This window comes from Brassica napus, chromosome A6, assembly GCF_020379485.1.
Source record: "Brassica napus cultivar Da-Ae chromosome A6, Da-Ae, whole genome shotgun sequence".
Lineage (NCBI taxonomy): Eukaryota > Viridiplantae > Streptophyta > Magnoliopsida > Brassicales > Brassicaceae > Brassica > Brassica napus.
The window spans coordinates 18110548-18138539 of record NC_063439.1 but is presented as its reverse complement, the minus strand read 5'-3'; the positions used below and the strand labels follow the sequence as shown (position 1 = coordinate 18138539).

The following is a 27992-nucleotide window of genomic DNA, read 5'->3' as shown; positions in this document are numbered from 1 at the left end:
ATATAGTACAGGGGGCACACGCGAGTCTATTATTTTTAAAAAAATATCAGATTGCTTTGCTATTATAAGTTAGCTTTCTCCGCTCACACATAATTCAAAAATTGAAATCTTCAGTTTCTTCCCACTCCAAAACAAACAAAAAAGCAAAGGAGAAAGATCAGAGCATCCATGGAGAAATCGACGGAGAAAAGCGTGAGCTCTGTTGCTTCTGGTAATTTGATCTTAAACTCCTCCTCTCTTAGATCGTCGATTCCAGTTTCAGATTCGTGATTTTTTTCTGTTCTGATCGTAATAGGAAACTCAATCAACTCGAAGCTGAGGTATCCTCTCAGATCTGCTCTCAGATCCAAGGAAGGGAAGCCTCCTGTTCCTGATTTCTCAGGCTCTTCAGCGCCCAGAAGGTACTGTTCATCACGTTGATTAGGATTAAGATTGTATGATGCATCGCTGGGTTACTGATTTGAACATTTCTCGTAGCTCTGAATGTTAGGATACGATGATAGCCGGCTATATGCTATATGTAAATCTTCTTGTGAATTGGTTTTGGATCTCAGGGGACGAGTTGCATCTGCTGTTAGTCAGAGTACTACGGTTCTTGATTTGTCTGCTAAGAAGAGTGTTGATCGAGCCAAGCCGCCAAGAAGAATGTCTATTCCAAACAAGGCCTCAAGCAACTCTTCTGTTCGATCTGTAAGCAGCAGCGTCACTTCTTTGTCTGAGACCAAGGCGAAGAGACCAGTAGGCAGTGCCAGGAGCTTGAATGTAACGCCTGTCTCTAGTGTGATGAGATCAGGGGTTCGGAGAAAAGTGGAGGATTTGTCTTCCTCTACTTACTGGCTGACTCATATCAAACTTGCTGAATCAGTGGCGAAACACTCGATCTCTCTTGGGTTTTTTAAACTTGCTCTTCATGCAGGGTGTGAGGTAAAAAGTTTGTTGGTTCTATGAAAGTTTGATTGTTTTTGTTTTGATTACACTCACTGTGTTTTTGTGTGTGTGTTTGGAATGTAGCCACTTGACAAGATGAAAGAGGAGTTGAAATCATATGCTGCTCGTAACAACATGGATGGGCTTGCTGATGCTATGAAGGAACTATCTGAACTGTACGGTATCTCAGAAGAATCCAAGCAGGCGCAGAAGGTCTCAGAGACTAGTTCTGTAGTGGCTGAAGAAACAACTGGTTCTTTGAAGAATGATGATGATGTCCAGAGTTCACTCTCCACTCCTGTAGCTTCGATCATCACATCAGAGATCATGAAAGAGGATGTTTCCCAAGATTCAGCTGTCATAGAAGAAGCCAAGGAGGAAGAGGTCTCTGAAAACATCCCACAAGAAAGAACTAGGAGGTCTTTGGATGTAATCAATGTGAACCAAGCGGATGTGCCAGAGGTTGTTCAAGAATCAGAAGATGGAGCTCCAATGGTGACTGTTGTTCAACCTTCAGAGAAGAAACGTGCAAACAGGAAGGAGACTGTTTCTAAGAACAGCCTGAAGACAAAGAAAGCAGTAGCGACCAACTCTGTCAATCCTAGAGCAGTTCCAGAAAACAAGGACAATAAGTCTCAGAAGAAACCTGAAAGGATAACTAAGCCAAGGACTAAGAAAGTTCAAGAAGAGACTAAGAAGTCCACCAAGAAACCTGCTGCTAAGGAAGGTAAAATAATTATATTATTCAGTGTTTTTGAAAGGTTGTGACATTGTGTTGTTCATTTATATGGTGTTAAATGTTTTTTTGTATAGGTGAAGAAGTTAAATCTCTGAAGCACATGAACAAAATGGAGAACAAAGAAAACTCCGTGAGTAAAATCTCTTTTAGTTCAGAGGATCGAATTGCTTCTGTAACTAAATGACTAACACGAACTTGTTCACTGCAGGTTGTTGTGGGGGCAGGAGAAGAAATCCAAGTTTGAATGAAGAACAGAGAAGCGTTTTTTCACATCTCAATCGTCTCTTTTTTTCCTTTTGGTTTGAATGCTTGTTCAAGGTACATAGTTGAAACGCGTTCCTAAGTTTGGTTTGGAAGACACCAAATATTTTATTTGCTTGGTTATGTAATTGTGTTCTGTTTTTTTTTTTCTTCTCTGTCTCTTCATTTGAGATGTGTTTCTTCGTTTATTCATAGTTATCAAATATATATTTTGGATAAAACTATTTCAAATCTCCAATTACTACTCAATAGTCAAATACAAATATTGAATAATGTTAATATACATAGCTCTGCTCCACAATCTCCATTACTCTCCTGTTATATTCTTGCTTGTTCTTAATGAACAACCTTGCAGCTTCGGAGTTTGCTGGCGAACTAGGATTTGGGTCACGAAGCAGAGACTATTGTAAAACAAACAAAATAAGATGTTGGTTAGCTCATGCACTAACCCCACAATGCAGAAGACGCAATGTGCAAGTTATACACCAGGATTGATGTGAGTATTGCAGAAACATCGTATATTGGACTCCATTAGTTTTGTAATCCAAGCAAATCCTTCCATCAGCATAAGTTCACAAAAACCAAAGTAAGTCGTCGACCAAGCACTCGTATTTGGTCTTTGCTATTTTATTCAAGTGAATGATCGATCTTACTGTTTGGATGAAACATTCGTGAAACAAACCGAACTACTGGTGGTTTGTTCGGGTAGTCCTCGGTGAACTGAAGAGTCAACTTGAAGGTACCTAAAGGTTAATATAAAGTTTGGTTAGTCTAGCAAGAAACATGTCTGCTCGAAGCAATAAGTATAGTAGGATAGATTTTACCTCCATCCCGTGGACTGTCATTAGGTCTGCAAAGGCAGTGAAGAATGAAATTCGTTTATTGTTCATTTGTTTGAAACAAACAAAACACGTAAATGATGGTTAAAAAAATTGTACCCAAAGATTGAGAGCGTTCCAGAGCATGATATCGTTATCTTGAGGAGCACCACTTTATCCCCACGGGAGGATCTTTCTGCAGTCTCTTGAAGTCCCACATGAGTCTCTCTTCTTAGCCGGAGTCGCTATAGCTGGAAAGTAATCAGGTGAAACTCTTATGATTCTTGTCTGTCACTAGTGGTGGTAATAGTAATTGCATTTCACATGTAACTAAAATTTTAATCTCATTATTCGCCAAGACCAAGAACTACATATCTATCATCTACCTGAAGAAGCTCAAATACAACTAAAGCCCAAAGGTAAAATACGAATCAGAATCAAAGAAACAAGATATACCAAACTTATAAAGAGATCAAATCTTCGAAACAAGAAGGAATGAGTTTTGGATTAATAAGTTCGGTTCTTTCTTTTTTTTTGAATGAATTTTAAATTTATTCAAAAAAGCCTTCTTACAGCTTGTGTGGACCTAGTGTTATACTCAACCCTCAAAACTCAAAATTCAAACTACACTCCTCTAGCTTGGAACCAATATTGAAGAACATTCACCATATTCTGCCCACCCTTCATTGTAATCAGACTGAGCTTGTTTCTGATCCCTTTTTCAGTGAGCTTTGTAAGAATATCCAATAGCATTACTCTGTTTCTCTCTCGCCATAGTCTTATTAATTAATGGTTTAGCATAAAGACAAAAACAAGAACGTCAGCACCCAAGCGGACGTGACTCAGCAAAGCTATCCCCATTTTGATACTATTAATTTAAAAATTAAGATTTATAGATACTAAACTCTCTTTTGTTTACATCCAAATCTGTTCAGTTTTACAAATTTAATTTTTAATAAAAAAGATTAACCTTCTTACTCCATTTAATTAGAGGAGATTAGAATATGTTTCTTCATCATGATGAGTCATCATGGGGTTATATAACTAGCAATTAAAAACTAGAAAGAATTACACTGAGAGACAGTTTTAAATTTTTTATAACACAATAAGTCACTTTCAACTACCAGAACACTTTTTTCTAACTTTCTTCCTTTTTCGTTACGTTTGCTAGTTGAAACCAAAATAAGCTGTAACTACTAGGTCCCACTTCTTCTTCTTTTCCTTGTTTTCTCTTTGCTCAAATTTTTTTTTTTACAGATCAAAAAGACATTGAATTTGCAGAACGAGTTATTACAATGAAAAGAACTGATCTTTAGTAACAAAATATAGACAATTCCTCTCATGATTTCAAACAAGAATTTCTTTTATGATGAACAATCGTTCATGAAAATAGAACAAAAAGAGAATCAAGATCATTTTTGGAGTGGTAAAAAACCTTTTGGTTTCTTCTCCAACGAACAATTGTCGTTTCTTCTCTAACGGAAACTCCATTGTCGGCGACCTCAAACCCTAAGCTTCATTCCGACTTAGCTCTACCGCTATCCACGTCAAGTTCAAATCGTCTCCTCCTCGCCGTGGTCGTCATGCTCGGGACCAGAGTTGTGGACGTTGGAATCATTGTCACTTTAGTCGCAGATCGAAGAGAAAGCTTCATTGAAGCAACAATGGTCAAATTTTGATTATTTTCACATGTGATCCTCCAAATCTTGTTTATTCTCAAATTTGGCTCAAAATTCTATTATGTTCACGAATATTTCCTGAAACTTTTAATTGTGCAATCCAGACCAAGCAAATATTCTGATTTTGCAACATTGGTACATGCCGTTTTGTTTCATTTTGTTTATGCCTCAGATGTTCCTGATTGGAAAATAAATCCTTTGGATTTGGTCCCATAATTTATATGTGAATGTGAATCAATGTACATGTGGATAATAAAAAAATTGTGTACGTGGTTTAGTGTACACATCAAATGGCTTCAAAAGTTATAGTTTCATTTCTTTTGTGCATTTTGTAAAACCTTAGTAATATGTTTGTGATATTTTTACAGGTGATTACTTATCTTTTGCCTGAAAATATACATGCTGCATCATTACATGAGAGGTCTATGAATCAATGTATTGTTGTATAAGTTAATTTGCGTACATGTGAATCAATGTACACATGGATAATAAAAAACATTGCATACATGTGAATCAATGTACATGTGGATAATAGAAAATGTGTACGTGGTATAGTGTACACATCAAATGGCTTCAAAAGTTATAGTTTCATTTTTTTGTGCATTTTGTAAAACCTTAGTAATATGTTTGTGCTATTTTAACAAGTGATTACTTGTCTTTTGCGTTAATATGCGTAAATATTTTAGAAAATACTTCTTTCGGAAATGGAGAGAATATTTTGCAATTTAGCTAAAATAAACATTTTGTACAGTGTGTACATGTGAATCATTGCACAAGTTACATGGTGTACATATGAACGATCACCATGTGGATAGTGAAATTTTGTGTACATAATGACATATACATATGATTACATACATATATCGTTACAACTGCGTACACAATAAATGAATAATACCCCATGGAAAAACATTGGTGTGCTTATTTGCATATAACAAAGGTTAAAATGCACATTAATAAATTTGGGATAAAATCAAATGTCATTTCTGCAAATTTGAAAGTCTAAAGTCAAAAATGAAAAAAAAAATCTTGAAGGACCAAACGTACAAAAACTATAAACTTGACCATTGTTGTTCTGAAGCTTTCATTCTGTGACGGAGAGGAAGACCGACAAGGATTCCAGACAGACACGACCAGAGATCTGAGCATGGTGGAGGTGATTCTTCGATGACTAAATGAGGCAGCATAGTGGTGATTCGCTGTAGGAGCTTGCCGTTACTCGAGCAATAACAGAGGATGTGGTCGTTTTTGATTTACAGCCACTTCACACATGAGAGCTGGAGCAATGACAGAGGATGTGGCCGTTTGGTGTTCGTAGTACAGATCTGGCCCTAATTTAGCGGCTAGTGAGGAAGACGTAGACGGTGGTCGGAGAAGTTCAAACGTTACACTTTGTTTCCGAAGAAGATGATGGATTAAATAAAAAGAAATGCAACAAAACGTTTTTATCCTCAGTTTCTTCGTCCACTTTTGCCATTAAAACCATTGTTTTCGTATCTTTCTTCAAGTTTCGTTGCCATTAAAGAGAAAGAAAATAAGACCAAATCTGTGGGACCCATTTTGTTAGAAGAATAAGTTTAGTTAGCTTGTAGTTAGGAAAAACTACCTTAGTAGCAATAACTATCTTAAAGTGTAATAAAAACTCATAAACTGTCTTATAGTGTAAATCACTCTAAAAACTATTACGTTGAACGTTAAATAATAATAAAATAAAGGGAAAAATCAATAAATATCTAAAAAAGTCATTTACGTAATTCAAGCAAAATCAATTAGTCTCCTTCCGTTTTATAAGCCAATCACTCGGTTACACCACCACACACACCAATCTCGTAATCCTCCAAAAATCGTCTCGAGTTTCATCATTCTCTCCGTCTCTTTTGGATCTTAAAGCAATGTACAGAGTCTTGGCGAGCAGAGGATTGAGAGCTAAGTCTCTCTGTGACAACAAAGCCTCGAGCTTCCTCGCTTCTTTCACCTCTTCCAGGTTTGATCTCGCCAAGTGATGTTTCTTTTTAAAGACTGCATGTTTTGCCCTTAGCAGTCTCAGTAAAGATTTAATTAAAAGTAAAAAGACAAAAACTTTAGCAAGTTGGTGTTATAAAAAAATCTGAGATTTGGATTTGGGTCTTGGTTACATCATCGAGTTTCCGCATCTGACTGTGTTTTTTTTATGTAATGATTAGAGATCCGCTTTCTCATTGCCGTTGACATATAATTACAATGTTCCTGATGTGATCGTTGCTTACCGTTTTTGCAGATTGAATCATTCTATACCGTTTGCTACCGTAGATGCTGAGGAGATATCTGGTGCTCACCCTGCTGAAGTACAGAGCTTTGGTACGTGTCATATCTCTCTGATCTTTCATTGTAGCCATAGTAAACGAGTGAAAGCTTCTTGCTTTCAATATTGCTGTGTGTGGAATCTCTGAGATGTACTTTCGTTTGTATCTGTAGTGCAAGGAAAGTGGATAGGATCTTCGAACTACAACACGCTTCTGGATCCTCTCAATGGAGAGCCCTTCATCAAAGTTGCTGAAGTGGAGGAATCGGGAGTTCAAGTGTGGAGATCATCCATTAAAAAAAAAAACATTAATCGTAATAGCCAACATGGGTCTCCTTCACAATTCTAACTTTTATCTTTTCTCTGTTGAATGTTGCAGCCGTTTATTGAGAGCTTAGCACAGTGTCCGAAACATGGTCTGCACAACCCTTTCAAGTCTCCAGAGAGGTATGATTTGCTTGGTAATTTAAGAAATTGTGTCATCTCATTTCAATATACTAAAGCCTTTGGTCATGCTCTCTACAGATACCTTTTATATGGAGATATCTCGACAAAGGCAGCGCATATGCTCGCCTTACCTAAGGTATCTGATTTCTTCACGAGGTTGATTCAAAGGGTTGCTCCAAAGAGTTACCAGCAAGCTGCTGGAGAAGTCTTCGTCACACGGAAGTTCTTAGAGAACTTCTGCGGTGATCAGGTACCTGAACTATTTTTATGTTGGTTCCTGGTTGCCACTTTCAAGAACTATATGCATTCATTGATGTGGCTGAACCCCATGAAGTTACAGCTTTAGAATATTTGTGAAATGAGTCTGCTTCACTTTTTCTTTTATCAGGTGCGGTTCCTGGCAAGGTCTTTTGCAGTACCTGGGAATCACCTTGGTCAGCAAAGTCATGGCTACCGCTGGCCTTATGGTCCTGTAAGTCATTCTTACTAGATTCTTTGTAACTTGTGACTATTCTGTTTTCTTGCTTTGTGTTTGAAATCGTTAAATTAATTTGTGTTGGCAGGTAACGATTGTTACACCATTCAATTTCCCACTTGAGATTCCACTACTTCAGCTGATGGGGGCTTTATACATGGGTAACAAACCTCTACTTAAAGTGGACAGCAAGGTATATGTACTTATATGATCTCGGCACACATATAAAACTTATTCATATTCTCCTTTTTCATGATTGTTTCACTATTGTGGTAGGTGAGCATTGTAATGGAGCAAATGATGCGGTTGCTTCACTACTGTGGTTTACCCGTTGAAGATGTTGACTTTATTAATTCCGATGGCAAGACTATGAACAAGATATTGCTAGAGGTTTGTGTTCTGGAATACACAAGTCTATTTGTATCCACATGTTTTTTTCCTTCTTAAATTGAGCTGAATCCATGTTTTGCCTATTTCGCAGGCGAATCCAAGGATGACACTCTTCACGGGTAGCTCCAGAGTAGCTGAAAAGTTAGCACTTGATCTTAAGGGTCGGATCAGACTGGAAGATGCTGGATTTGATTGGAAAGTCTTGGGACCTGATGTTCAGGAGGTTCCTTATTATATATATAAACTTCATATTTCTATTTCAATTAGTCTCTTTAGATGGCGAGTGTGATCTTTGACCCGGTGTTCTAATGTCAGGTTGATTATGTTGCATGGGTATGTGATCAAGATGCATACGCGTGCAGTGGACAGAAGTGTTCTGCACAGTCTATGCTTTTTGTGCACGAGGTTGGTTTTGGTGAAACTGCCTTTGAATCTCTTTTTGTTACTTCCAGTTTCTAAATTTGTCTTTGTTGCTTTGAATGTGTTTTCTTTCTTCCAGAACTGGTCAAAAACCCCTCTCCTCTCCAAGTTAAAAGATCTTGCGGGAAGACGCAAGCTGGAAGACTTGACCATTGGCCCTGTCCTAACAGTAAGTTTCATACTTTTGCTTAATCATCCAATATGAGATTGTATCATTGACACTAATCCTCTTTATATTACTGTTTACAGTTCACAACTGAGGCAATGGTGGAGCACATGGAGAATCTGCTTCAGATTCCTGGCTCAAAGCTACTCTTTGGTGGGAAACCATTGAAAAACCACTCTATTCCTTCTATCTACGGAGCTCTGGAGCCTACTGCAGTTTATGTTCCCATTGAAGAAATCTTGAAGGACAGTAAAACCTACGAACTCGTCACCAAAGAAATCTTTGGACCGTTTCAGGTATTATATCATTTTCTACTACCTGAATGATTCCCGTGTGTTTCCTTGCTGAAAATAATCTTAGCTCTGTTTCTGTATGTGATGTCCAGATTGTAACGGAATACAAAAAGGATCAACTTCCTCTAGTGTTGGATGCTTTGGAGAGGATGCACGCTCACCTAACTGCAGCTGTTGTTTCAAACGATCCCATCTTTATCCAGGCAAGTCTTTGCACCATCATCAGCATCAATCAACCAGTCTCTTATCTCAGAGATAATGATGTAACAAATGTGTGCAGGAAGTGATAGGAAACTCGGTGAATGGGACTACATATGCTGGACTCAGAGGAAGAACAACTGGAGCTCCTCAGAATCATTGGTGAGATTATTAAAAATCCCCTCAAACTAACATCTCTCTTTTTTTCTTTGAGAAGAAAACCTAAATGCTCATATTATAACACACAGGTTTGGACCTGCTGGAGATCCAAGAGGAGCAGGGATAGGAACACCAGAGGCAATAAAGCTGGTGTGGTCATGCCACAGAGAGGTCATCTATGACTACGGTCCGATTCCACAAGGTTGGGAGCTTCCTCCATCTACTTAAATGAGCAAAAGAGAGCACTTAGTTTTGCTGTAAGCATCGAATAAAAGTGGAGTTTTGTAGTTTACTACCTCTCTACTGCTTGTAGTTTCAGTATTGAGGGGGCAGGTATAACAACTACTTCTGAATCATGAAATAAAGCGTTGACTTAGTTAGTCAACGGCTGAGGCTGGTTATTAATATTGTGAAACTCTGTTGAATCTTATTGAAGTTATTTTTTTTACATTTTAGATCCGTTTTCATTTGTTTTTTGTTCAGAAATCAGCTAAAGAGAAATGATACAAATGTTGTTGAAAGTCAACTTTGTTAATTTTCTTCAGTAAAGTAATGCTGTTAAACCTATTGATCATAAAATAGTCTATTGGATAAATATAAAATTTCGTCACTATCAATGGAGAAAGACAAACAGCAGAGTCCTCTCATGTTTACACATTACAAATCTCTGAATCGGTCTTGATCCTTGTGATGCTGAGAACACTGAGGAGAATCCATAAATGCAGCAGAGTGATGATGTCTCTGCAATGGAGTCTTTTACTGTTGTTGAACTTTATTTCCAACAGCTTTGATGATATGTACAAGCAGTTTGTCTCCGGTTATTCTTCTGACTCGTTGTATTAGTTCGCTCCGTGAGATTCTCATGTTCTGTTGTTGAACAAAAAGGAAGCAAGAATCAGAAATGTGTGAAAATTACATGAAAATGAAGCAAAGATGGAAGAAGAAAGAAAGAGGACACTTACTTGCTGATCTCTATAGTGTTTTTGAATGATGAATATCTGAGAAGGAGGTAGGAACTTGGATAATGCTTTGATCAGTAAAGGAAACGGCATCCATGGTGATCTCAGTCTCCTTGGACTGTTGAAGTTAAACGGAGTTTTGAGGCAGACAAGAAACTCAGGCAAGACATGCGTGTTCATGTGAGTGCTCCACACAATATACTTCTTCGGAGAAGATAAATCATCAACACCAGAATCAAACTCTGGAGAGCTAGGACAGGACTGAGTCGACCCTCGTGGAACAACCTCAGACTTCCCAAGTATAACTCTTGAAAGCAGCAAGAATCTCATCCCATCTTCCGACTCCGCAGCTGAACCCTTCACACTAAGAGAACACACAAACAATGAGACCAATGAAACAAACCTTTTCAAGAAAAGATTAGTCTGAGCCCTTTCATAGATTTGAGATTAATAATAATAAATAAAAAACAAAAAGATTAAAAGAGATTAAAAGTTACCATTCAAGAAGAGCATTATCAGGCGAGAGATACAACCCACGACCATAAGAACCGTCGTTACTCGGCTGGCTAAACCCGTATTCCAAAATAGATTTCAACTCTGTTTTCGTGACGGCGCACCAACCGTATTTGACTCTACTCCCGCCGCCGCCTTCACCGACGTGTTTCATTTCCACCGCCTCTTGAAAAACCTGGAAAGTCTTGAGCTTTGCACGAGCCCCGAGGGTGCGAAACCCGTTTCTGAGGATGGAGAGAAGCTGGCATTGATCTCCGAGACCAGACTTACAGTTACGGTAGATTAAATCGTAAGCTTTGTCGCCTTCAAACAACTCCATGAGACCGTGTTCATCGGCGAAAGAAGGTCTTGGTTGCTCATAAGAATCACAGCTTCCAGATTCAGATATCGTTGATCCTTCTTGGTCCGAATCTAAACTAGCTTGAAACTCGGTTCTTGCGTAATCCATTGGAACAAGAAAAGAATCAAACCGTGTGGAACACGAGGTTTGAATAGTATTGTGTGTTTATGATTGATGAGAAAGAACAAGAACTTGAGCTCCAAGTGCAAATATATAAGGAAAGAGTTGCATAAATGGAAAGTGGGAGAACCGCCTTTGGTTACTGTAATCGGCGGTGTTGCCTTTGTTTATATATTTATAGGAAACTCCTTTAAATCTAAGAAACGCAGTAGTCTTTGTCCTTTTCTACGTGGAGAAGACGTAAACAAAGTTTAAACACGCTCTATTTTTATAAATAAATATATGATTTTATTATTATTACAGGGAAAAAGATATTAGGGATAAATGTCCCACATCGGATATTAGAAGGGATCCTTAGCAATATATAAGATGGATGGACTACTCCACTTAGCACCAATTGGTTTTAGGTTGGAAGCCCATCTACTTTAACATGGTATCAGAGCCCGATCCACGCAGTCCAATCCGATCCACATCGATCTTGCCCAAAGTTGGCAATCGATCCTTGCCCAAAGTTGGTCCATCGATCCTTGCCCGAGTATTCCGAGATTGACGCTCAAAAAGTCATCATCTCGAGGGGGCGTATTAGGGATAAATGTCCTACATCGGATATTAGAAGGGATTGATCCTTAGCAATATATAAGATGGATGGACCACTCCACTTAGCACCAATTGGTTTTAGGTTGGAAGCCTATCTACTTTAACAAAAGAAAGAGATTGTCTAGTTGTACAACTAGTTAGGGTAGGTTTTGTCAACCGCTAGCTGTTTTTATCTTACATGGGTCGGTACCGTGTTGGAGTCAGCAGGTTTGGCTGATAACAAGAAGACGAAAATACCCTTTAGATAACGTGGGCTGGATTGTTAGGAATAGAAGGTGAAATAGTGACGAATATTACTTGCACTTTCAGATTAATATTATACCGAGAAGCCACGAGCGGCACACGTTTTATACATCCCCTTCACCTATAAGACACCACCATTTTATTTGTTTCTTTCTTTTAAAGTAACAGAAAGCTCTCTTCGGGTCAATGTTTTGGATTTTAAGAACTATACAAGTCCATGACTTAACATAACCTGATTTGATTATTCACTACTGGGCAACACTGCGGGGGACAATGTTTTCTAAATATCCCATTTTATGCGATTTTCAATCAATGGACTACAACACAACCAAATTGACGTCCCCGTGATACTAGGTGCTTATGGATAAGAATGAAAACATTATGCACATTGAAACTTGAATACCTTTACTTGTTTTGTTCCCTTCTATTATATAGAGTAGACGACATGGTTACTATAATAACATTTACACACCATTTTTCAACCTCATTCTAATTCTACGCATTATATGTATCCTAACCTAAAGAATTAGAGTGGGGGGGGGGGGGGGGGGGGGGGGGGGGGGGGGGGGAGTAAGATAAGACCCGATATACTATTCTCTGTCTTCTCTCTAGGTTTCCTCCGGTGAGATTAGTATTTCCGGCCGACGGGGTGGGCTTCCACAGCCACCGTCGGTCGGTTTGTGAGGGGGGAGGGGGTCTGTTTTCTTCCGTGCATGTCTTCTGAAAGGGGAGGGTCCGTTTTGTCTTCTTTCTGGTTCGGTTTATATGACAAGATTTTGATTCCGGGATGTGGAGGCTTCTACAGCTCCGTCGTCGCCGGCTTATGACTCTAGGGTTGTAGGCTTTTAGAGTTCTGCGTTGCCGGCTTTAATCCCGTCGTCTGATTGGGTTTTGGTTTCGATTTTGACTCGTGGGGTGTGATGGGATTTTTTTATACAATGTTATATTACATTTATATTTATTATGATTTCATAATTGGTCACGTAAAGTTCCCATGTAAAAAAGGTTATATAAAATAATTAAATATAATATTTACATTATAAGTAATAAAGAAACCAAATAAATTGATACAATCATGCATCTCCTTAACAGAACCAAAATATTTTGATCCAGATTCAAATAAGCATCACAAAAAAACCAAAATTAACACAACATTATCATCTCAAAATTTATCACTATTAGTTTAATTTTAATTTGTAAATCAAATAAAAATGATACATAATTCGCGTTAGCGCGGTACTAGACTAGTTTTATTATTAAATGAGAAAAACAATTAAATAATGATTTTAATATATAATAGGGTAGCCTTCTCAACACCGAAAGTATCATATATAATAACAAATACACATTATCTTTTAATTTTGTTCTGATTGCACATATGTGTGAAACTAATCAAGCATATTTATTCCTAGTTTAAATAATCGAAACCCGAATCCGCCTAATGTTTAAGGTACAAACTAAAATCAACACAGAGCCGTTTACAGTCGGTTTACAGGAGCAATAGTAAGGAAAAATCACATCTCGCACAAGGTGCGGATTTTTCGATTTTAGAGTTTGTAAGGAAAAATCGATTTAGGAATTAGTTTCGCTTTACTAAAGCTTTATTAGGAGGATGAGTTGGATTTGTTGGGTTTAAATTATAGTTCGATTTCAACTAGTTTGATATCTGTTTAGGTACTGAACTATTAAAAATAAATGGGTTTCGATCTTTTTAATTGGAAGATAATAGGTTAGGATGCTTTTTTTTGCCATCTAATTTTGTTAAAAACCGAAACCCACAAACCATACAAAATAACAAAGCCCGAAGGCCCAACCGAAAGAGACCCATACAAGACATACAAACAACTGGACCTAAAGTCCACTAAACTTAAACCCACCCAAAAAGAAACCCACAAAATACGCGTCAAATTTTGTAAACGTGTTAAGAACACGTGTTAATCCCTCAACAACGAAGGATAACATGCGTCACCGAACTCTTTCACCTTCACCGTCGCGAGATTACGCCGGAAACTGACCGTCGCACTCCAACGCCGGAGATTCTTCCCACGGAGAGCATCCCTCGACCAAACCGAGATCTCATCCGGATCACCAAACCACCCATACATAAATTAATCCCGAAATCACAACCTCCGCCTTCATCACCATAGCACATACCTCAAACGCCGGAGATTCTTTCCACGGAGAGCATCCCTCGACCAAACCGAGATCTCATCCGGATCACCAAACCACCCATACAGAAATTAATCCCGAAATCACAACCTCCGCCTTCATCACCATAGCATAGACATCGGAGAGCTAGCTTCATCGACTATCGAGATCTCATCCAATCGGACCAAGCCATCAAACTGAAGACAAGAGCAACTAGTTGAATGAATTACGGTTGTTAGTCAGTTATAACCTCTGAATAATCAATATAAACTAAAATCCTACATAATGGGAAATCATTTAAAACCAAATTATTATTATATATATATATATATAATGTTCTAAATACTGTTATATGTCCTTTTTGATTAAAAATACTCTTATATATTTTATTGAACTTTTTAAATCTGATGATAATTACTTCCTCCGTTTCTTAATGATAGATTTTTTAGAAAAAACAATTGTTTCAGAAATATGTATTTTTAGTGTTTTCTATGAAAAAATTATAAACTTCAAGAAAATTAATTAACTTTATTGAATTATTATTGGTTAAAAATTATTGAAAATTACAGAAAACAATACATTTATTATGGTAGTTTAATGTGTTTTCTTAATATATGTGAAAATAAAACTCTATTAATAGATAAAAATAGGACTCTAAACTAAACTAATAGAGTAAATCTCTATGAAACTTAAATTATTCTGCTAGAGCTCCGCTCTCTCTCTTATCTCTCTCGTATCTTTTAGAGAGAGAGCGTTGGAGCTTTGTTCATCTGATTTTTCCGATTAAAGTTCCCGATGGTCGGGCTTACGACTCTGGGAAGCGGTGGATCCTTTATCACCGTTTTCGCCGGCTTATGGTCTCCGGGAAGAGATTGCTCCCATAGCATCATCCTTCGCCGGCTTCTCACCGTTTTTTCGGTTGGTCTCGATCTGCGTTTCTGTTCTTCTTTAGTCCGATCGACTCTTGATCTGAAGCTCCGATGTCTCTTTCCTCCCCTTGTTTAGGGTCGTAGCCATCTTCAAGCTTATCTGAATCATTAAAGATGAAGTTCGCTCATGCAGGAAAATTGGTTCTCGGATCGATTGAAGATGATTGATGATTTTTTTTTAAAAGAAGCGTAGATCTGTTACTTTAGATTCCGACTTGAACTTCCGTGAAGGCCGCTTTGATTGGTCGGCCTTTCACCGGTTTGGCTTCGTCGTTGACAGAGCGCCGTCATGCCTCTTCGCTGGCACCGGAGGAAGATGATGGATCAGCTTAGCATCTCCTAGCAGTTCAAAGACTATTCCACGGCAATATAGCAAAGAAACCAAAGAGTGTGAAGATGTTATCAGCTTAGCATCTCCCTAGTTTCATGTACCTTCCTGGAGGCTCTATAAGCGCTCCTGTAACCCCACCTTTAAGCTCCCCAACAGCTCGTGGAATGAACCAAATCAACAACTCTTTCTTTGTATCCTCAACACCGCCTAGTCCCACTAGGCAGCAGACCGTCCCTGACTCTGAGTGGTTCGCTGGGATTCAACTCGCGCTAAGCGTTCCTGCTTCACCAACGTTTAGTCTCGTCTCACGAAACCCTTTTGGGTTTAGAGAAGATCAACTGGCGTCTGCTGGTGGAGGTGGTGGGTCGAGAATGTGGACGCCAGGTCAAAGCGGGACTTGCTCGCTGGCAATTACTCAGACAGAAGATGTTCCAATGTCTGAAGCTGTGGCTCCTCCTCCAGAGTTTGCGTTTGGGAGTAACGCAAACGGGAGCGAAAGCATGGGAAGGAGAGAGAGGATACATGAAGAGAGTGGTTCTGATGATCTCGAGCTCACTCTTGGAAACTCAAGCACTAGGTGTAATTGAAAAACCGGTTCCAATCAAACCATTTTTCAATATGTCGCTTCAATTTTATTTTCCCATGTAAGGCCTCAAAGTGAAATATTCGTTTATTTGTAACCATGCTAACCAACCTAAAACCCCGGTTTGGTATGGTTCTAATCAGATTACGTTCTTTACATTTTCGGGTTTATGGTAATAGTTACACACTCTCAGAGACAACGAATCAAATTACATTATTGTTTCAAATTTATTATCATTAGTCAACAATGACCGCTTCAACACGACAAAATAGGGTTCTTGCAGGTGACAGAGGAGCCTCTGTTTATAACGGCTACAGATTTCATTTTCCGACATATATTGACTTGCTTTTCTTTTGCTTGATCCTCTTTAGAGGAGCATTAAACCTACCTCTTAACTTGGTTTTTAAGAGGTGGATCCCACCATTATCTTTAAACCTGGTTCTTTCTCCTTTTCTGCAAGAAGAGACTTTAGTTGGGTTTGGGTACTGTTCATAGGTTCTACTGATATGTGGCGGTCCGCGATTGGTCCGTTCTTAATTTTTTTTTTAAATCAGATAAAAAAAATAACCTAAGAACCCACGCCCCCCTAGCGTTAACCATGCTCTTAAGACTTACTTTTTGAGACAATATATGAGCAAAAATACTATCATATGGTAGAAGAAACAATGGCATCATGCTATCCATTACTACTCATCATACTATTTGGATATTTTAAAACATTATATGATAAAACATGTGAACTATCAGATACACTATGAATGTTAATACAAATCTAATATTATTTTTTGAAAAAATGAGTTAAATATCTCAATAACCATATAAAATTACTTAAAAATAATCAGCTGACTAGTTCGATAGTCATAATTTTTTCTTACCTAAGAGATTTGACAATTCTAATTTGGAAATTGCAATACTGACTTAAGATCAGCTTCCTATTTTAATAAATTTAGTTCAATCAAGAACAATAAATACTTAAAATAATTATTTCTCTATAAAAATATCAAAAACTATCCTATAAAATAGTTTTAGGCTTCTTAAATAGAAAATATTACCGTAATTTATGAATACAACGATGAAAAATAGAAACCTAGAAAAAACCCTAATTTTTGAAAACCAATATATAATATTAAAGTTCTAGCATAAGACCATTTCCATTCTTAGATAATCTGACACCTAATTTTATAGTCTTGCATAATCGTTTGAGAGTCTTTCAAACAAAAGATTCTTCTTATTTTTTTTTTATTTTTTTCTTATTTTTCATTTTTTATTCTTAATGAATTGAAACGTAATCAGAGGCTTGATGAGATATTATTCCCACTAGTACAAACGTGATTTTTTGGAGGTAGAAGTTTTCTTCCAAAAATGTTTTTTTTTGTGATTTTTAAAACATTTTTTTTATTATATAGGTACCAATTGTTTTGTTTAATACAAACAAATTATATATAGTTCTATGCAAGACAAAAGAAGGAAGCACAAAACCATGTTCACAAATTCCAAAGCATAGCCACGATTAATCAAATACTTATTTGACTCATAAATATGATAAGTACTATAATTATCATACAAACTTCAACACTCCAATGTCATAATAAACTAAGAAGCAACAAATAGTTATCAAAGACAAACTTATATGTCCATTAGTGATGACTATGAGGATCATCGTACAATAATTTGGCATGAGCTAGATAGTCTCGGAAAGTTAAGGAGTTCTATGAAGATGTCAGATTCTTCTTTCTTTGGGGCATCATCCAAGCTTAATGTTAGCTTGTGGACAGATTCTCCTTTCTTTAGGGAATCATCCAAACTTAATGAAAGTTTCTTGAGGTTTGGTGAGTTCTCGAGTAAGTAACCCACTAGTGTCATCTCCAATGCCTCCCCTTTCAATGTCCTTTCTATGTCAACATACTCTAGAGATGATAACATATTCCAAGGCCTGGCAATAACAGTACGGTCCACCATCTTGGGATTTTCAGAAGTTCCCTGCATGTACAATACAACCGAGACACAAGTTTAAGAATAATTTACTCACAAGTTCATGAGTTTGTTAGATAATCCTCACCACGACAAGAGTTTTAAGATTCGGACAGACTTCAAGAAAGACTGGCAACATCTCCCACATGTAGCTGTCGAACCTGACACGCAAGGTATATAGGTTACGAAATACCGGTAGCTGTACATATCTTGAGTAATCATATATGACCTACAAGAAAAACATCAACAAAAAAGGCATTAGTGTTAATAAATGAAGTATTACATTGATTGATTTCGAAGAATTATAATTATGTTTATTGAATTTTGATTGATTAAAAATTATGAGAAATAGTTAATAACAGAAAATAATATATTTATAGTTAAAATTAAAGATACTTTTAATATATGTGAAAATTCTAAAATAAATGAGAGAAATATACAATTGGTTTAAAGTTGAAAATCAAGAAAATTTAATATTCCAATAGTGACTTAGAAGTTAAAACATATATAGGTACCTCGAGAGCACTTGAGGAGATGCTCATATCCTTGACCTTAGAGATCCCAACGAGAAAATCACGAACCATCTCTCTCTTTTGTACTTCATTTGCAATTCCTAGACTCCTTTCAGAAGTCAAGTTAAACACAGTATCTATATCAGCTTCAACAACAGAAGGTGGACTCTTTATTATGAAACTTGAAGTTCTATCATCACTGATCTTCAGACACTTAAGCATGGGAGCATCAATTTCAACAAAACGATCTTCCTCTTCATAATCCTCGTGATAACCCGCATCATGCATGAAGGTCAATAGAGACTTAGAATGCACACGTAAAATCGGTATTCCATCATCGTAGCTTCTCTCAAAACAAAAGTTTTCAAGAACCGGGCATTTTGAAATGAAATTCTCTAATGCCCATTTTTTGGTAAACTCAATGAGGATTAAAACCAATGTTTTGAGAGAAGGTAAAGAAACACGCTCGGGATTCGGTAAGCCCATTCCCATGAGCCTTAGGGACACCAAGTTACTACAAGTGTAAAGTACTGTTGGATTCATCATGGGATCCCATTCGGAAAAACTGTCCGAAACATCGAGATGTTCAACTTTAAGCCTAGCAGCAGTGTCGACCCAGCCGTTGATAAGACCAGCAGGCTCTTCAAAGTAAAAAGAATCGTACTTTAACTTAAACCGATGTATGGACAAACCGTGGTTGCGTTCAAGAAAGTTATCGACAAAACTCACGAATGTTTCGCGTATATAGAAATCCTCGGCGTCCAAATCCAGACCAGATACGTCTTTCCAGAGAGTTGTCCATCTGGTGGACAACACACTAGTCTGAACCACATCTTTGGTCGGAAGATTTAAGAATATCTGTAATATCAAGCTATCTGGCAAACTGCTTAGCCGATCAACTTCGCTCGGTGGGTTGGTGGAACGAGCAGGTTTCACTCTGGCTGCATCCATGAACATAAACATCGAATCGAAAAGGAGAGGAGAATAAGTAAGGGTTTTTAAAGATTAGCTATAGAGGCCAGAGAGATTGCGGTGGATTTTTATCTCTACACGTTTCTAGTTTCTGAGATGATGAAATTTTCTCACCAAAATTTTGTAGATATTATTTGTGAAGTTGATTTAACACATATCATCTCTATAATCACTTTCACTAAAAAAAAAGTGATATGATATACTAGAAAAAATGACATGGTCAACTACATTTAATGTTCATTTCTAATTTTTGTAAATTTTTCAAAATATGGTAATAATTCATACGTCATCATTGAATCAAATAAATTCAAATATGTCAATAAATAATATAAGAATAGAAATATATAATATTGTACAAATTTTGAAATATTATTTAAGTATGCTTTTACAATCATACAATTTTTCTTACTAAAGAAGATTTTCAACATTTAAACCATATCTTTTTAAATTATAAATATTAAATCGTAATATCATTTGTTTCCTTTTGATATCTACAAATTTTAAAATTTTTGTTTAGTTTTATATTTTGATAATTATAAAAAAACTTTTTTTTTATTATTAATCAAGATTTTCAAAATTGTTTTAAAAATATTATCAATATTTAATCGTAATATCATTTGTTTTCTTTTGATATCTACAAATTTTAGAAATGCTGTCTAGTTTCATATTTTGATAATTATAAAAAATTATATCTATTTTTATGAAAATTATACAAGTTAATTTAATATATCTTAACCCAAAGAAATAACTGAAAATCTATCTAACCTATTTTGAGTAGTTTTGGCTATCAATCTAGTAATATAGTCAAAGTAATCAAGTTCCGAAATGAAATCATTTGACATAAGGGAAAGGATATTGGAATCGGTTTAGTTTAACTTTCATTGTTGAGTGAAAATGAAAGCATACAATCTTCATGGTGAAGGACTTCTACTAAATATAATTTGAAATAAATAAATATCTTAATTTTATGTTCAAGTAAATTAATATTTATATAAAAAATATTTGTATACAATTAATAAAATCTAAACTTTAACATAAATTTATTGAAAACATTTTAACGCTATATATGGTGTAGGAAAATACCTAGTACACATATATATACTAGTGGGTGATCTTTGTTTCCCGCAAAATTTTATATTCTTTGTGGTTCAATACTTTTTCATTTTTAAAAATAATTTTTTCGTTTCTAAAAGATAACTTTTAAAAGATTTTTCTTTTGCTTTGATAAATAAATGGACCTATTTTCATACAATTTTATTAATTGAGAGTCATTACTTTACGATATATCTAGTGAAAATCATTAATTTTATTAAATTAATATTGGTTTAAACTTTAGAGGTGTTCTGAATTTATTTATAAAAATATTATATATATATAGATATTTTACCTTATAAAAATATTCATTTTAGATTTGTATGCATTCTTGACTAATTAATGGTAACAAATCTTAAATTTTAAGAAAATTATTATTTAGAATAATTAATTTCTTAAAATACAACAGCTGAGATTCTTAGAAAATTCTTTAGTCTGTAAGTAATTATATATTTATAATAAAACATTGATTTTTTTCTTAATATGTGTATATGAGATATACATATGAGTCATATTACTATATTTATAATATATCATTAATTTTTACTTAATATTTCATTAAATTTTACTTAGTATATTATTAAGTTTTTCTAAATATGTGTATATGAGATATATAATTTTTTTGACTAGCTTCTAAGAGCAACTCCAAGGCTTATATTCTCTACAATATCATCCACGATTACGAACGATGGCATCACACTATCCATTATCTCTACAATATCTTCCATGATTACGAACAATGGCATCACGCTATCCATTACTACTTATCATACTATTCATATATATTTTATAACATTATATGATAAAAAAATATGAACTATCATATACACTATGTATAATAATACAATTAAAGAATTAGTAGAACTTAATATTAGATTTTGAAAAAAATGAGTTAAAAATCTCAAAAACCATATAAAAGTACATAAAAATAATCAGATGACTAATTCGATAGGCATAATTTTTTTTCCTAAGAGATTTGGCAATTATAGTTTGAAAATTGCAATACTTACTTAAGATCGGCTTCCTATTTTAATAATAACTTTAGTTCAATCAAGAATAATAAAAGCTTTAAATAAATATTGTCTATTAAAACATCAAAAACTATCCTATAAAATAGTTAACGTCTTCTTAAATAGAAACCACTACCGTGATTTATGAGTATGATGACAAAAAATAGAAAACCTAGACAAAACCCTAGTTTTTTTAAAACCAATAAAGAATATTGTTCTAGCATAAGACCATTTCCATTCTTAGATAACTTGACACCTAATTTTAGAGTCTCGCGCGATCATTTGAGTCTTTCAAACAAAAGATTCTTCTTATTTTTTTTCTTGTTTATTTCATTTTCTTATTCTTAATGAATTGAAATGTAATCAGAAGTTTGATGAGATATTACTCCCACTAATAAAAAGGTGATTTTTGGAGGTAAAAATGTGCTTCCAGAAATGTTTTTTGTGGTTTTTAAAACAATTGTTTATCATATAGGTACCAATTATTTTGTTTAATACAAAAAAAAATTATATATAGCCATGCAAGACAAAAGAAGGAAGCACAAAACCATCTAAACAAATTCCAAAGCATATATGCCTTTAGTCACGATAAATCAAATACTTATTTGAGTCAAAAATATGATAAATACTATAATTATCATACAAACTTCAACACTCCAATGTCATAATAAACTAAGAAGCAACAAATAGTTATCAAAGACAAACTTATATGTCCATTGGTGATGACTATGAGGATCATCGTACAATAATTTGGCATGAGCTAGAGAGTCTCGAAAAGTTAAGGAGTTCTATGAAGATGTCAGATTCTTTTTTCTTTGGGGCATCATCCAAGCTTAATGTTAGCTTGTGGACAGATTTTCCTTTCTTTAGGGAATCATGCAAACTTTATGATAGTTTCTTGAGGTTTGGTGAGTTCTCGAGTAAGTAACCCACTAGTGCCATCTCCAACGCCTCCCCTTTCAATGGCCTTTCTATGTCAACATGCTCAAGAGATGATAACAGATTCCAAGTCCTGGCAATAACAGTAAGGTCCACCATCTTGGGATTTTCAGAAGTTCCCTGCATGTACAATACAACCGAGACTTAAGTTTAAGAATAATTTACTCACAAGTTCATGAGTTGGTTAGGTAATCCTCACCACGACAAGAGTTTTTAGATTTGGACAGAGTTCAAGAAAGACTGGCAAAATCTCCCACATGTAGCTGTTGAACCTGACACACAAGGTATATAGGTTACGAAATACCGGTACATATCTTGCGTAATCATATATGACCTACAAGAACAACATCAACAAAAAAGGTATTAGTGTTAATAAATGAAGTATTACATTGATAGTTGGAGAATAATTAACTAGCATTCTCTCAAGTTGATCCATGTTTTTAAAAAAAAATGTTTCAAAAACTTATTATTTTTTTGAGAAATATACTTATGTTTTTGAGAAATATACTTTTTTTGTACAACTACCGGTATTTGTTTTGTACAACTTTCAGTGTATTTTCTGTTAGTTAAATAAGAATACATTGTAAATTTTGAAGAAATATAATTTTGTTTATTGAATTTTGATTGATTAAAAGTTGTGAGAAATAGTTAATAACAAAAAATAATATTTCAAGTTAAAATTTAAGATGTTTTTAATATATGTGAAAATTCAAAAACATACATTTTGAACGGAGAGAAATATATAATTGGTTTAAAGTTGGAAATCAAGAAATATAGGTATCTTGAGAGTAGAGGAGGTGATGGTCAGATCTTTCACCTTAGAGATCCCAACGAGAAAATCACGAACCATATCTCTCTTTTGTATTTCATTTGCAACTTGTAGCAACCTTTCAGTTGTCAAACTAAACACAGTATCTATATCAGCTTCTACAAGGGAAGGCTGATTCTTTATAATGAAACTCGCAGTTCCACCATCACTGATCCTCAGACACTTAAGCATGGGAGCATCAATTTAAACTATACGATCTTTCTCATAATCATTATTCTTATCCCAATAATGCATGAAGCTCAATAGAGACTGGGAAAGCACACGTAAAATGGGCATTCCATCACCGTAAATTCTATCAATACTAACGTTTTCAAGAACTGGGCATTGTGAGATTAACTTCTCTAATGCCCATGGATTGATATACTCAACGACGATTAAAACAATATCTTTGAGAGAAGGTAATGAAACACGCTCGGGACTAGGTAAGATCATTCCCACGATCCTTAGGGACACCAAGCTACTACAAGTGTAAACTGTTGGATTCATCATGATATCCTGAGCAGATAAATCGTCCGAAACATCGAGATGTTCAACTTTAAGCCTAACAGCAGTGTCGACCCAGCGAATGACAAGATCAGGCTTATAAGAAGAATCGTACGTTACCTTAAACAGATGTATGGACAAACCACGGTTGCGTTCAAGAAAGTTATCGACAAAACTCATGAATGTTTCGTGTGTATTGAAATCCTCGGTGCCAAAATCCAGACCATGTACGTCTTTCCAGAGAGTTTTCCATCTGGTGGACAACACACTAGTCTGAACCACATCTTTGGTCGGAAGATTTAAGAATATCTGGAATATCAAGCAATCTGGCAAACTACTTAGCCGATCAACTTCGCTCGGTGGGTTGGTGGAAAGAGCAGGTTTCACTCTGGCTGCATCCATGAACGTAAACATCGAATCAAAAAGGAGAGGAGAATAATAAGTAAGGGTTTTTAAAGATTGGCTATAGAGGCGATATAGATTGTGGTGGATTTTTATCTCTACACGTTTCTAATTTCTGAGATGATGAAATCTTCTTTACGAAAATACACATATATATACTAGTGGGTGATCTCTTTTTCCCGCAAAATTTTGTATTCTTTGCGGTTCAAAATCTAGTATAATACTCTTTCATTTTAAAAATAAATTTTTCGTTTCTAAAAACTAATTTTTAACGGATTTTTCTTTCTAAAATATAAATCTTATGAGTCACTATATTTATAATATTTCATTAATTTTTACTTAATATTTTATTAATTTTTAGTTAATGTATTAATTTTTACTTAATATATTATTAAGTTTTACTTAATATATTATTAAGTTTTACTTAATTTGTGTATATGAGATATATAAATTTTTTGTGTAGCGTTCTAAAAGCAACTCCATGACTTATATTCTATACAATATCGTTAGTACGAATTATGTCAACACGCTACATAACTGTTTTTATGTTAAAATCCTGTAAAGTAATAATTTTGAGATTATAATTAATTTATCAAGTTATTAATACCAACTTTTTTTCTATTTTTCTATTTAGAGATATTTTTTTTTAAATTAAGAAAATACTTAATTTGGTGTATGTATATTAATTAAATTTGAAATTCAACATTAATTAATTTTTTTAATTCGACATCAATTAATTTTTGAAATTCGAAATCAATTATCTTTTTTAATTTGATATTTATAATGGTTCTATTATATTATTTGGTTTTTATAAAATATGTTTCATAAAATTTAAAATACATTTATATTGGAAATAACTTAATGTTTCTTGTTTGTGCAGGATTGGGAGCTGGACATGGAGTTGAACCTTAAAGAGAATTGGGCTGAAATTAGCTGGGCCCATATTCAAACAAGGAATTTAACGACAACCAGAGATTGACCCGCGCGGTTTCACAGATATTGATTATTATATTTTTATATATTAATATTTGTTTTTCATAGTTAGTATTATATATTTTAGATGACATAATATAAATATTGTATTTAAAAAATCTGGACCGAATCGAGTAATATAATTATTTTTGGTACAAATATCTGAACCCGTTTCAGATACATTTGTTATTTAGATATTTTTAGGTTTCTATAACATCAAAACCGAACTTATCCATAATTAAAAGGACCGAAGTCCTCAACTCAAAATTCACACATAAATTTATAATATTTAAGTGGACCTATTTCAAAAAAAAAAATGATACCCAAAAACACAACCCGTACATAAATAGATAGTCAATGTTCATGCCTACCTGATTTTATAAACTAACAAAATGATTATTTCTATGTATTTGGCTAAATTAAGTGAAATAAAAAGAGTTTTTTATTTACTAAAATAATTATAAGTGAAAAATTAAGTGACAATAAATGTAATACATTTTTATTATTTTGATTTAAGTTATTATTTTATTCACAAAACATGTCTTTGAATTATGTTTTTGGCTACGTAATTTTCCACCGATTGAAACTAAAATTAAAAAAGTTTTAGTAAAACAAACTAAACCGAACGTTTAACCAATACAAAACCTAGGTAGTTTACATTTTTGATTTTATAATTTGCACAAATTTAATGTTGATTAACTGATAAATAAAAATCTACACTAATAATATTCTGGTAATATAATTAAGGATGTGATGTATTGTTAAGATAATATAATTAATAAAATTATTAAACTGAATGAGATATGAAAATATAATTAATGTAATTATATTAATGAAATTACTAAAAAGACAATGTACTTCTTTTTTATACTGTTTTTCATGTTTTCAAATAATTATTTTTTATATTGTAATTCATGTTTCCAAACAATATCAAAATGTACTTCAGTTTTAAAAATATAGATATATTAACATTTTTGTTCCATATTGAAGTGTTTCAAAAATAAAATAAAAAAACAGTAAATTATCTTTGTCCACTAAAAGCAAAAAAAAAATTATATATTTTCCAACAGTTAGTAGTTATTGGGTTGTGTGAGGCAACATGTATATTTGATACTAGGTGACCGGCCCGCACCCTGTGCGGGCATAAGAACATGAACGGCCCGCACCCTGTGTTCCCTCTCGGCCCGCACCTCATGAGAGGGAACACAGTAATGTCAGTATGAAGAGGCAGATATTGTGTGTATGTATAATTGCAACGTCACAAAATATTTTGTGTGTTTACGAAGATACTTTCATTCAAAAAATAGAATAAAGAGTGTATAGTTTTAGAAGTAACATATTTTATATTATCACTAATTAGAATTGTATTGTATATGTGTCATAATTCTTTATTTTAGGTGAATAATATTATTTTTCCATAAATAATAAACAAACATTTATGTAGACATATTAAAAGAAAATATAATAAAAATCGGAATATTATCCATAAATAATATAAATTATGAAGTACATTTCTCGATAAAGAAAACAAATTCAATTAGAAACCTGCAAAAAATTATATCTACCAAGCTCTTCTGCCTGCATGTAGATGAAGCAAACATCAATAAGAAACAATTCTTCCATATTTAGAAAACATATATATATATATATAACAATGACAAATTAAATGGTAAAGTATGTAAACATCTGTTTTCTACCAGCGTGAGTTAGAACACCGCCGTATTTAAGAATCATAAGGGCCTCTACAGGTCTTTATTCTTCGCCTTCACCATCCCACTTCAGCGGCTTCAGTTGAACCTTCCTGTATATCCCTGAGAAATTTTCTCCCTGCGCCATTCCAAAAAGTTATATGCTGTGAGAAAATGACCTCATGAATTAAATAAACAATGCATAATGCTAGCTTACTTATAAGATAGTATATTCAAAAAAAAAATGATATAAGATATTATTACTAAATGATACTATGTAATACTTTCCCGGACAATATTCAACAAAGAGAGATAAAGTACTAAAGAACCTCTACAAAAACTGTTTTAACTTGGCGAAGCTTCTCAGCATGTTCAATCAAGGTTTTCTGGATCACTATCACTCTCACGACCTGGTCTACATATAAAAAAAAAAGACCATATTGTCGTTACCAGTATTCAACACATGGAAAAGATAGACCAGACATGCTTTTTGGAGACAAGACACAAATAATTGACTTCAGGGTTCTAAAGATGAGGAGCCTTTGCGTCTAAACACATTTTTCTTAGCACACAAGCAACATTGTCGTAATATCTTAATAGTATGAGAGTAGAGATTTGTGAATAATACTTTAAAGAATGAAAAGAGAATGTTTGTATTTTAAGACCTTGGGTGTCTCCTATATATATACAGTCGATTTATTCTCATATTAATGATTTTAATATTTTGCACAATAAATAATTAAATCGTTTAAAGAAAGATATTAAATATGTATTGTCAAAAAATGATTTGCATATGATATGATTTTAACTTGCGCAAGTAATCCATATTAGAAATGTAAGTTATTAAAAACAAACAACCTAATTAGAAACATTAAAATATTTTGTAAGCAATATAATAAATATGATATCAACATGCGCAAGTTTACCGTTTGAATAATAAGGAAAGTTTTTAATATTTGTCTTAATTCTAAATCTTGCCCAAGGATAAACTAAATCGATAAAATTTAATGATTTCAACTTGCACAAGTAATCTATATTGTGAATAAGTGATTTGCATATTTAATGATTTCAACTTGCGCAAGTAATCTATATTAGAAAGGTAAGTT

General features: G+C 34.4%; 5 protein-coding genes and 2 pseudogenes across 5 annotated transcripts; 3 read left to right on the top strand and 4 right to left on the bottom strand.

The window, feature by feature from the left end:
• Positions 1 to 43: 43 nt before the first annotated feature.
• Positions 44 to 2151, top strand: LOC106424828 (neurofilament heavy polypeptide-like). The gene is made up of 6 exons (XM_013865579.3): positions 44 to 211; positions 296 to 401; positions 555 to 924; positions 1012 to 1654; positions 1741 to 1796; positions 1875 to 2151. Exons 1-6 carry the CDS (start codon positions 169 to 171, stop codon positions 1908 to 1910), a joined length of 1254 nt encoding a protein of 417 aa, XP_013721033.1. The 5' UTR covers positions 44 to 168; the 3' UTR covers positions 1911 to 2151.
• LOC106424852 lies at positions 2031 to 3520 on the bottom strand (annotated as a pseudogene).
• Positions 3521 to 6159: 2639 nt separating this feature from the next.
• Positions 6160 to 9722, top strand: LOC106437368 (delta-1-pyrroline-5-carboxylate dehydrogenase 12A1, mitochondrial). The gene is made up of 15 exons (XM_013878267.3): positions 6160 to 6408; positions 6682 to 6761; positions 6879 to 6982; positions 7085 to 7152; positions 7231 to 7402; positions 7541 to 7624; positions 7716 to 7820; positions 7904 to 8017; positions 8109 to 8240; positions 8333 to 8422; positions 8517 to 8606; positions 8687 to 8899; positions 8989 to 9099; positions 9177 to 9256; positions 9343 to 9722. Exons 1-15 carry the CDS (start codon positions 6317 to 6319, stop codon positions 9479 to 9481), a joined length of 1674 nt encoding a protein of 557 aa, XP_013733721.2. The 5' UTR covers positions 6160 to 6316; the 3' UTR covers positions 9482 to 9722.
• A 98-nt stretch (positions 9723 to 9820) lies between these two features.
• On the bottom strand, positions 9821 to 11353 carry LOC125610117 (probable inactive poly [ADP-ribose] polymerase SRO5). The gene is made up of 3 exons (XM_048781891.1): positions 10710 to 11353; positions 10216 to 10576; positions 9821 to 10120 (listed from the first exon to the last, which is right to left on the bottom strand). The coding sequence occupies exons 1-3, from the start codon at positions 11171 to 11173 to the stop codon at positions 10010 to 10012; spliced, it is 936 nt and encodes a 311-aa protein (XP_048637848.1). The 5' UTR covers positions 11174 to 11353; the 3' UTR covers positions 9821 to 10009.
• Positions 11354 to 15522: 4169 nt separating this feature from the next.
• LOC125610116 (BES1/BZR1 homolog protein 4-like) lies at positions 15523 to 16493 on the top strand. Its single transcript, XM_048781890.1, has one exon. The coding sequence runs from the start codon at positions 15529 to 15531 to the stop codon at positions 16018 to 16020; it is 492 nt and encodes a 163-aa protein (XP_048637847.1). The 5' UTR covers positions 15523 to 15528; the 3' UTR covers positions 16021 to 16493.
• A 1179-nt stretch (positions 16494 to 17672) lies between these two features.
• On the bottom strand, positions 17673 to 19546 carry LOC106358623 (F-box/LRR-repeat protein 13-like). Its single transcript, XM_022698040.2, has 3 exons — positions 18503 to 19546; positions 18076 to 18216; positions 17673 to 17996 (listed from the first exon to the last, which is right to left on the bottom strand). Exons 1-3 carry the CDS (start codon positions 19460 to 19462, stop codon positions 17673 to 17675), a joined length of 1425 nt encoding a protein of 474 aa, XP_022553761.2. The 5' UTR covers positions 19463 to 19546.
• Positions 19547 to 22308: 2762 nt separating this feature from the next.
• On the bottom strand, positions 22309 to 24493 carry LOC106358624 (annotated as a pseudogene).
• Between the last annotated feature and the right edge of the window lie 3499 nt (positions 24494 to 27992).

What these genes read in the sequence shown, in the direction of transcription:
- LOC106424828 (XM_013865579.3), top strand. Translation starts at nt 169, where the DNA reads ATGGAGAAATCGACGGAGAAAAGCGTGAGCTCTGTTGCTTCTG. An exon ending in GAAACCTGCTGCTAAGGAAG is followed by an intron (nt 1,655 to 1,740) that starts GTAAAATAATTA and finishes TTTTTTGTATAG; the next exon opens with GTGAAGAAGTTAAATCTCTG. An exon ending in TGGAGAACAAAGAAAACTCC is followed by an intron (nt 1,797 to 1,874) that starts GTGAGTAAAATC and finishes TGTTCACTGCAG; the next exon opens with GTTGTTGTGGGGGCAGGAGA.
- LOC106437368 (XM_013878267.3), top strand. Translation starts at nt 6,317, where the DNA reads ATGTACAGAGTCTTGGCGAGCAGAGGATTGAGAGCTAAGTCTCTCTGT. An exon ending in TGGAGGAATCGGGAGTTCAA is followed by an intron (nt 6,983 to 7,084) that starts GTGTGGAGATCA and finishes TGAATGTTGCAG; the next exon opens with CCGTTTATTGAGAGCTTAGC. An exon ending in ACGATCCCATCTTTATCCAG is followed by an intron (nt 9,100 to 9,176) that starts GCAAGTCTTTGC and finishes AAATGTGTGCAG; the next exon opens with GAAGTGATAGGAAACTCGGT.
- LOC125610117 (XM_048781891.1), bottom strand. Translation starts at nt 11,173, where the DNA reads ATGGATTACGCAAGAACCGAGTTTCAAGCTAGTTTAGATTCGGACCAA. An exon ending in GATAATGCTCTTCTTGAATG is followed by an intron (nt 10,577 to 10,709) that starts GTAACTTTTAAT and finishes GTGTTCTCTTAG; the next exon opens with TGTGAAGGGTTCAGCTGCGG. An exon ending in AACACTATAGAGATCAGCAA is followed by an intron (nt 10,121 to 10,215) that starts GTAAGTGTCCTC and finishes GTTCAACAACAG; the next exon opens with AACATGAGAATCTCACGGAG.
- LOC125610116 (XM_048781890.1), top strand. Translation starts at nt 15,529, where the DNA reads ATGTACCTTCCTGGAGGCTCTATAAGCGCTCCTGTAACCCCACCTTTA.
- LOC106358623 (XM_022698040.2), bottom strand. Translation starts at nt 19,462, where the DNA reads ATGTTTATGTTCATGGATGCAGCCAGAGTGAAACCTGCTCGTTCCACC. An exon ending in TCTCCTCAAGTGCTCTCGAG is followed by an intron (nt 18,217 to 18,502) that starts GTACCTATATAT and finishes TTTTTCTTGTAG; the next exon opens with GTCATATATGATTACTCAAG. An exon ending in ATCTTAAAACTCTTGTCGTG is followed by an intron (nt 17,997 to 18,075) that starts GTGAGGATTATC and finishes TTGTACATGCAG; the next exon opens with GGAACTTCTGAAAATCCCAA.